This window comes from Cryptotermes secundus, unplaced genomic scaffold, assembly GCF_002891405.2.
Source record: "Cryptotermes secundus unplaced genomic scaffold, Csec_1.0 scaffold176, whole genome shotgun sequence".
NCBI classification, from domain to species: Eukaryota; Metazoa; Arthropoda; class Insecta; order Blattodea; family Kalotermitidae; genus Cryptotermes; species Cryptotermes secundus.
In genome coordinates, this window is record NW_019731569.1 from 177,553 (window position 1) to 187,044 (window position 9,492).

Consider the following 9,492-nt stretch of genomic DNA (forward strand, 5'->3'; position numbering starts at 1 on the left):
TTTCATGTGTAAAGAAGAAGACTTAAATTCTCAAGAACGCTTGTTATTTAAAAGTAAGACCATATTTATGATAGTGACAAATGGCTCATTTTATTTGCTCTGTTAATATACATATATGTTTCTGGTCTGTTCCTAGAAATGGTTATTCAGCCCGACCACACCTGAATACAGATGGTATTTAGAACAGTATTAGTAAGAAAACCCTTATGATTCCCATCTCTTGCCTGTCTGTCGTAACATGAGCTACTCAGGAATTAAATTTATGTTGTGTTGCAGTATCAGGTGTACTGCCTCTGTGGTCTAGTGGTCAGAGCTCCTGGCTACAAATCGAGAGGTCCCAGGTTCGATTCCCGGGGCTATCAGATTTTCTGAGAAGTAGTTGGTCTGAAACGGGGTCCACTCGGCCTCGTGTGGATAATTGAGGAACTATTTCAAGGGAATAGCGGCTCCAGTCTAGAAACCCGAGATGAACTGCTGTGGGGATCTGTTGCGCTGAACACGCGACACCCTCTATCCACTAAAGTTGGCACTTACTTCGCAGACAAGCAGTAGTCGCTCGGTCGGTGTAGTTAGCTCGCGGACTACAGGCCACGGAGACTTTTTTTTTCAGTATCAGCAACAGTGTTATAATGAATTGTAAAACTTTTCTTGAGATTTTGTTTCCATGCAAAATAAGACAGCAAAAAATATGTGAATGTATATCATTGTTGTAGTAGAAGTGAATATAGCTGTGATAATGTTTACATCTGCACCTGATTAGATATATTATAGTACAGTTTTGTGTGATGGGTTGAATTTTTCATATGTGTTATTTTCACAATGTAATTTGTAGTTATACTTTTTTGTTAAAAAACTTTTTGTTATGTTTTAATGAAAGAACGGAAATGTAAGACTGATATTTTGTTAATTATGTTGTTACACCAAAATTCATAATTTGTTATGGATGACAGGGATGCTAAAAGTCCTGCCAAATCTTTTGGGTATGGACTCACTGCATAACACAGTTTAGACAGGCAATGTGTTTAGGGCTTCTGCTCTTCTTTCACACCTGCTATAATTCCCTACTTTGGCATCCCTGTTAATGTAATTGTTGATTATTAAATAGGAGATTAGACAGGAATAACATAAATTATATTGGGACATACACGTGAATGAATAGTATATTCATGTTCATAAAGGGATTATACCTTTATGAAGGACTTACAGATTTAATGCTACATCACCTTTCCACTTAAATGAAATCATTAGCATTTCATATCTTCAGTCAGTTAACATTACAGGATGAACTTATGAAAAATATTGTGTGAAATGTAAGAAAGCAAAGGAGGAGAAGAAACGGCTTTATATTAATGCTGTATTTTAAACCAGATCTATTACTATTTACATGGTTTTAATGAAACTCTTTGAGTGCCTTTATTGTAAGTTCCCAGCTGTTTGCATACATTTTCCATAATTTTTTAACATTTAAAATGTCTTTCGGAGTGGACTAGGATAATGGTACTTAGTGGCATTGTATACTAAATATTTGTCATGTGTGATTACATTTTTACGGCAGTAACGAATGGTAATCTGTGCATGATCAGTAACTCTTCTGGCAACTCTTCTACCAAACCACCCCATACTATGACAATATGTAATATTATAATGGTTTGCGTTCTCTGTTATCACTGGGAATCAAGGAAGCACAGCATTCCCATATTTTATAAATCCAGTCATTCAGAATGGAATGTGTATCCTCCAGTTTATGTTTCCTTCTGTTTACTGTTGTGTCACATGAGATTTATCTCTGCTAATTAGCACTAATAAAAAGTGAATTTTGTTCACATGGACACAGCCATCATTTGAGAGTAGAATTCTAAAGTTTCTCAGAAATATCTCTATTGAAACTAGTTAACAGAGTAATTTTGAAAACTGTGTTCAACTATATTATATTTAAGCATCCTGTTGCACTCTACACGATAAATGATACAAACTCCATCCCAAGTGCAAACAATATATATTATATGTCTTTGATCTTATTCTCTTCTACACTACATGTTTCGGCCTCTATCGGCCATCATCAGGTGTATACTCTTACGTTGCTGCCACACTGAACCGAGTCTAAAATTTAACATTTAAAAAACACATTGTTATTTTCTTCGTTATTATCAACATCTACCTCGTTGATATCTGTCTGGTATGTAGATTATTTTGCGCACATCAATTTTGATTTTCCTTTATTAGCACTATAAAATCTTTAGTTATAATTTTAAAATCCTTTAAAATTTCTCTAAATTTAAAATTTAAAATTGTTAGGGTTACCCGCCCTATGTCTAAAGTGCTGCAGCGGCTAGTTCTTGTTTCCACACTGTAAATTTTATCAAAGACATATAATATATATTGTTTGCACTTGGGACAGAGTTTGTATCATTTATCATGTGTTCAACTAATTTTATCAGCTTATTTCCTGTAAACAACACTAAAATACTTGCAACATTTGTCACATCCAGAAGAACATGTTTATGTTCAGAGTTGAGTTGCCATTATTATACTACTTATTTTTGTAATATCTGAATAACTATCTTTAATATTTTAGTGGCGCTCATAATCATGGTATTAATTTTGTATGTGCTATTAGTTTTCCCCACAATGGCTTTACAAAATACAACTACGGCATTCTTATTTTTATATAATAAGACAACTTGGTCATCCATAGAGTATACACCTAATTAATTATTACACTTGCTTACTGTTACTTAACTACAGTATTCAGTTTTGTATTTTTGAGAAAGAATCACCATCAGGAAGATTACAATTCTATGCCTGATGTGATACTATTTTCCTTGCCATTATTTTGCCTGCGATGTGCATTTTTTTTTTTTCATTCACACATCATTAGTGACTTTTTTCTCAGCTTTCTGTACTGAAATGTTGTCTGGTTTAATTCTCATGAAGCGAAGACTTAACTTTCTATTTGTTTCATAATTCCATTTCTTTCAAATCATCCTAAATGACCTGATACATCAGTCTCATGGGGCAGAAATACTTTTCAAAGCCTTCTAGCAAATTAACCAAGTGGATTTGGCAAGCCAAATGTGAGATCCTTCATTAAATCTTATATCATTAATAGAATTGCTGCATACAGTATTTCAAGCATTTTATTTTCATGCAATTTCACATTTCTAATGAAGTATATTTGCAATCAACTATGGGTCATATACTGTATTTTACAACAGTTTATGAATTTATGTTCATGTTTATTATGTAATATCAACTCTAATTCAGTACCATAATTTGTAATATTTTTTCTGGGAGTATTGTAATCATATTTTAATGTGTAATTTCTCAAATAAGTAAAATTGGGCCTAAAAATAAAGAACATTTAAATATGTCTGCCTCTGTTTCATCACAGCCAGCATCTTTCAGTATACAGTTTCCTAAAACAGTTTATTCATAATAAGTAAACATTTTTAAAGTATAATTTTTTATGAGGAATTTAAATTATCTAATGCTTGTTTGATAAATGTTTCATGGGTTCTGGGGTTTATGTACTATGGGCAATTGACCTGAGAAGCTGTCCATCTGTTGTTACACTCTTGCATAGTATCAAGTATTATTAGCCTAAGAACACCAGAAAATTGTCTGAGAAATACAGAAGGAAAACTGAGCAAGGGTGAAACAGATAATCTTCCAGGTAAAACCTTTAGAAGCTAAATTGGAAACTTTGTAATTAGATTATTTCTCCATCCAAGATCCCACCAAAGCCTAAAGGATCCATAAATTTTGGATCAGGACAGAAATCCTAAACCATGAAAAGTGTAGAAGCAGACTAAGAATTATATGATATAAACATATTGTGTGACACCTGAAAGTTAGAATAGCAGAGCCAGAAGAGATGGCTGTTACTAGGCAGCAGCTTGGTAAACATATTCCTATGGCAATGAATACACATGTGACAATAGAAGAAGCAGTGTTCTCTATGTAGTCCATGCAAACTCTATAAAATGAGAACCAGCAGCCCACGTGGAGGTGGCGTTGAATACCTCCACCATAGCCCTGTGAGTCATAGGAGTTGACAAAAAGGGAACCCAGTGCCGGGGGCTATAACTGGGCCCCCCTGTTCCTGTGGGATATAAATACAGGGACCCGGCTCTCGAGGTTGGGGGAGTCTGAAATCTGAGACAGTAAAATGTGGTCATGAGTCCCGCAGGACTTGGACCCAAGAATGAGCAGCGGCAATTGCAAACGACAGACCCGTCCTCGTGTCAGAAGACTATGACCAAAAGGATTCAATTGGGAAAAAAAAATCGCTTGTCATGAGTCTCAAGGGGTTTGTCACCAACACGAACCAATTGGTGGTAAAGAGCCAGTTGTAAAGTGACTCTGACTCTGAAAAAAAATATGGGTTGAGAGAGAGTCTCATGACTCAGAGTTGTGAGACAGAAAAATATGATTATGTGGCCCAGAACTGAGAATGACTGTGCTAGCAAAGTCCAGCACAAGTTTAGCAGTTTAGCCGTTTAGCCACTACTTAGCAGTGACTAGTGAAGATGTAACAAACTGAGAAAACTTGATGCGTGCTGTAGTGATTTCTAGAGTGTGTAGATTAGTGTGAATGTTACAATTATTTGTAGTTAAGAGTCATAAGCATTCAATAAATCCAGTTTTCAGTCAAAACTAGCCTAGTCACTAATATGTGACATTTTTTTAAGGAACAGCTTAAAAATAAAGTGATGATTGTGAAGGTTTCAGATACATGGACAGGAAGTTTAAAAATACACAGTCACTTCTGTTATCATGTTTACTCTTCTGCATTATAAAACAGGATGTACACTTGAAATACATACATATTTACCATGCACAAGAATGAAAACTAAAAGCATTCAAGCAGGTTATATGATCAAGTTTATAATTTGTGCTACTTGAGTTTTCATATCTTTCCACCTGAAGTGTAAAAATAGTATCTCAAGTAAAAATAGCTAAATGTGTGTCATTCTTTCATAAATCTAGATCTGTGTTTACAGTGCAAAGAAGATTTTGTGTGGGGTATGGAGGAAACCACCAGTGAAAATATCAGTTTACAAGTGGTATAAATTGTTTGATCAGACTGTTTGCATTTGTACAGGAAAATACACTGCTAGATAACCAGTCACTGAAGGTCAGATGGATGAAGTCTGAACAACTTCCATTATGCAATCCTTACAGATCAAACTGACATACTGCTTGACAGTTAAATGACATAAAACAATGCAATATATTCTGTGGTAACATTTGATATTTAGAAGTTGTAGGTACCAACTACTGCAACATGCAACTGCCCAAGAGCAATTCACTACAAATTCTGCTGTCACTTTCAAGGCTTCAGGATGACAAACGTTTTACAGCAAAAATTATTTTCAGTGATGTCACTGGTAAATCTAATTAACATAATCTGAGAATGTGGTGGGACAACAGTCATTTGGAAGTAAATGAAACATATGAGTAGACAGTCGAAAGTTGAATCTGTTTTGTGCTTTGTCTAAACAAAAAATTTTCCAGCCTTTTTTTAATTGCCAAATTCACTCTGACAGGCAGAGTGCATCTAGATACAATGGAGGAATTCCTCATGCCTGTTATACGTAGAAGCAGAGGGTCCTAATATCATGTTATTTCAACAAGATGGAGTACCTCCAAATTTGCACAAGGAAGTAACATTTCTTAAATTACAAATTTCCAGAGGAATAGAATGTCACTTGACCATCTCATTCACCTGAATTTACTGCATTTGAGTGGGCATACCAAGAATGCTATGTGCATGCCACCAATGGCTGTCATTTTGCTGGAACTTGATGGGAGAATGAGAGTTGCTGTGGCTACAGTTACCCTCAATCGACTTGTTGATATATCTGTTGGGCCATTCACAATTTCCTCATGAAATATCCGTAAAATGTATGTGACAGAAACTCGAATAATATATCGCACTCAAATATGTTTGAATTTCTTTTCTGTTCACTCTAGTTCAAGAGCAGTGGTACAAATTTCATATGCACATCATATATTGATATTCTATATTCATTTCAAATTTATTTAACATCAGTAACTCAGACTACATAATGTCATCTAATAGTATGAGAGTGAGTGATGTACTGGAAAAGACATGGCCATTGCCTGTCATAAGGTACTGTCTCCTCATATGCTTGGAGAAACTGAGGAGACCTGTGAAGAAACTCAGGATGGCAGGTGTCCCAGTCAAAATCTGAAACAAACACCCTCTGAATACAAGTCGGAAGCACTACTGCTTGAGTCAACTTGCCTAGTTGTAATATTAAAAAGGAAACTGTGAGAAGAATTTATTGCTGGCTTTCCTTTCACCATAATCTGAGTAACTGGTATAGCAGGTAGAAAATCTTTAGTAAGTATGCTTAGTAAAGTTAATAAAACAATGTAATTTGAAAGCCTACAGCGTTTGTATTACTAATGTGAAGGTTTTATGAAGTACACCGGTGAGATGGCTTCAGGTTGCATGATATATGAGTACATACGAAAATTCCTGAAGACTGGTTCATGCATTCAAGTAATATTAATGTTATTACCTCCACAATTTGAGAGGCTGCTATGTTGGTATTACTGATGGGGAGGGGGGATTTATGAATCACATTTTAGAGATGGTCTCAGGTGACATATATACACAATGTTTCATGTGATCGGTTGAGGCATTCAAGAAACATTAAGGGTATAACCTCACCATTTTGAGAGGCAGTAGTATTGGTACTACAGATGGGAGAAATGTATTAAGTATGCCATTGAGATGGTCTGAGGTGGCACAGTATACAACTCAAGTTTCATGACTATCACTTCAGCAATTCAAGTAATATTTAGGATATTACCTCAACAATTTCAGAGGTTATGATATTAGTATTAGAGAGGGATTTATGATGTATGCCATGGAGATGGTCTCAGGTGGCAATGATATGCATATGATATTTCATGAAGATAGTTTAGGCATTCAAGTAACATTAAGGGTATTCCCTCAATAATTTGAGAGGCTGTACTGTTTGAACTACTAGCAAAAAGGATTTAATAAATACGCTGATGAGATGACTTCAGGTAGTATGATATACACACCAAGTTTCATTAAGATCGATCCAGGCATTCAAAAGCCTGGCGATATCATAAGGCTACTTTTATTTTTTCAAAATAAGGAAAGTAGGCTGACACAGAAAATGTCCCAAATATGTATGCTGATATTGGAAGTATATAATTCTTTTATATTGGTTTCTCAGTTTTTGACATAAAAATCTGGGACACCTCTGGCCAGACATATTTAACTTCTTCAGGATCACTGTCACTGTAATTTTTAACATGTGTAAGAAAAATTTCATTCATAATTTGTAGGCATGAAATTTGTGTCACTATCATGTTTTCATTCCGATGTACAGAAGTATTACATCAACAAATCTGCATATTTTCAATACTCTTTTACCACACCTGCATCAGTGTCAGTCCCATCTCAGAAGTTTGCCTGGCAGTTATAATGGTATTAGTGACTGCAGGAAATAGGAGATAACTTTGGGTTTGACTCTAATGGCGTGATGTTCAGAATACATTTCACAAAATACGGTCTGTTATTCAAGAAATAATTATTGCGGACAGGGACGTGGAAAGTGAAATGTAAAAGTAAACATTTATTGAGTTGTGCTTCGCTACTATATAAAAATCTGTGTCAACACACGTTTTGAGGACAGGCACATACTAGAAGCTCTTCTTTCCTTACAAAATACGAAAAATATGTTAAGTGTTTTTACTGGACATAACCGAATTTTGGGACATCCAAAATATTGTCTGATGGTCTGTCTCGTTCTACTATTTAAGGTTTATGAATATTACCAATAAGTACGAATGTGAATTAGCGGAAATAATACAGATTTACGGAATAAACCCCGAACAATCCTAAAGTTAGAACTAAGTCGGGGGGGGGGGGTACTCACCCATGCACATATCTCTTTCATTCTCTTTATGTGGATTGGGTGGATTTTGTGTAAGACCATCCAGTTGCTTCTCCACTTCTCATTCACTGGTAAAGTTGTCCCCTGAATTCTTGCATCGCCTCCTATACATATTTTGCCCTGTGCAAATTTCACGACTCATAAAAAAAATACATCGTGGCCTGTAGTCCGCAAGCGAACTATACCGACCCACCGACCGCCGCTTGTCGGCGAAGTTTTCGGATAAAGGATGTCGCGTGCTCAGCACAATGGATCCCCACGGCCGTTAATCTCGGTTTTCTAAACCGGAGTCACTACTTTTTCATTCAAGTAGCCCCTTAATTATCCTCGCGAGGCTAAGTGGACCCCGTTCCAGACCCACTACTTCTCAGAAAATCTGGTAGCGGCGGGAATCGAACCTGGGGCCTCTAGATCTGTAGCCAGGAATTCTGGCCACTAGACCACAGAGGCGGTCCGTTAAAACGAGAAAATACTTAAACAACTTCCCTATCACTCTTCTACTTGAAGACAGAGGAAGACGTTTCCCCCGAAATCTTGGTTCCTGTCTAGCAAATTGCATTTCGATCGATATATCGATCGATAATTGTTCACTTATCTCAAGTAAAATACATACATAGTAATCATGTGAACCAAACTTTTCCCTTCATGGACGCGGACAAAATAATGAACTATGTAAACCGGCCCGGAAGAGAAAGTGGGGGAGAAGTAGTATTAGTGACAGCTCGTGCGTGACACTTCATTCGCGGCTTAGTGTCTGCGTGGGTTAGTCGCTCTCCTGGTGCCGCCGAGTGAGTGGCCAGTGTGGGCCAGTAACATGACGGACATAAGCATGATAGTAGGGATTCTAGCTGCCGTCGGTTGTGTGCTAATATTGTGGTTACTGGCCGATAGCCTATGGACTTTATATCAAGGCGTGAAGATACATTTGCTGCCCTACTTTCAACCAACTTTTGTGGATCTCACCGAGAAGTTTGGATCTTGGGCAGGTTAGAGTTTTGTTTTTCTCTTCAGTGGGCCAGTAAGGCGATTATATTAGCCTGCATAGTCTATTTCAGAATCTGAAGGCACACTTTCTGTCACATTTTCAATATCTGTGGATCTCGCCAAGAGGTCTGTGTCGTGGGCAGGCTAACATTACTCGTAAATACTTCCGTCGGTCTGCACAAGTTTCATGTGATCGCCTGATGTATACTAATACATAATATCAACCAGTGGCGGATCCAAGTTTCTCGGGACATTGCGCGGAAGTACATTTTGGGGGTTTATGTTGGATAGCTGAAATAATTTTTGTAGCGTTGAAAATATGTCTTCGAAACTTTACTGAGAAACATGTGAGTACATTTATGAGCAAACGCGAAAATCTTAAAAGAGTAGCTCTTGCGCAAATGGAATATTAACTATATAGAAGAATGCCGTTGTCTGGGATGTGGCGCCGTGTAGAAGGAACCTCCCGAACATGACGCCAGATCTACAAGGCTGTGCAGTTCAATGAATACTTGACAGCACCGAGGCTACTGGGTCAAAGTTC

General features: G+C 36.9%; 1 protein-coding gene and 1 long non-coding RNA gene across 3 annotated transcripts in view; one reads left to right on the forward strand and one right to left on the reverse strand.

The window, feature by feature from the left end:
• Positions 1–4,766: 4,766 nt before the first annotated feature.
• Positions 4,767–8,255, reverse strand: LOC117282529. Its single transcript, XR_004513294.1, has 2 exons — positions 7,947–8,255; positions 4,767–6,214 (listed from the first exon to the last, which is right to left on the reverse strand). It is a non-coding gene; the product is annotated as an uncharacterized LOC117282529 (long non-coding RNA).
• Positions 8,256–8,599: 344 nt separating this feature from the next.
• The window catches only part of LOC111867070 (hydroxysteroid dehydrogenase-like protein 1), a 41,315-nt gene continuing 40,422 nt past the window's right edge, over positions 8,600–9,492 (forward strand). Inside the window, exon 1 of one of the 2 annotated variants that reach the window (XM_023856552.2) lies at positions 8,600–8,950. In XM_023856552.2, the coding sequence (XP_023712320.1) occupies positions 8,779–8,950 (172 nt within the window). In that variant the 5' untranslated portion in view covers positions 8,600–8,778. The remainder of the gene's footprint in view (positions 8,951–9,492) is intronic. The other variant, XM_023856553.2, reaches the window with a different exon arrangement.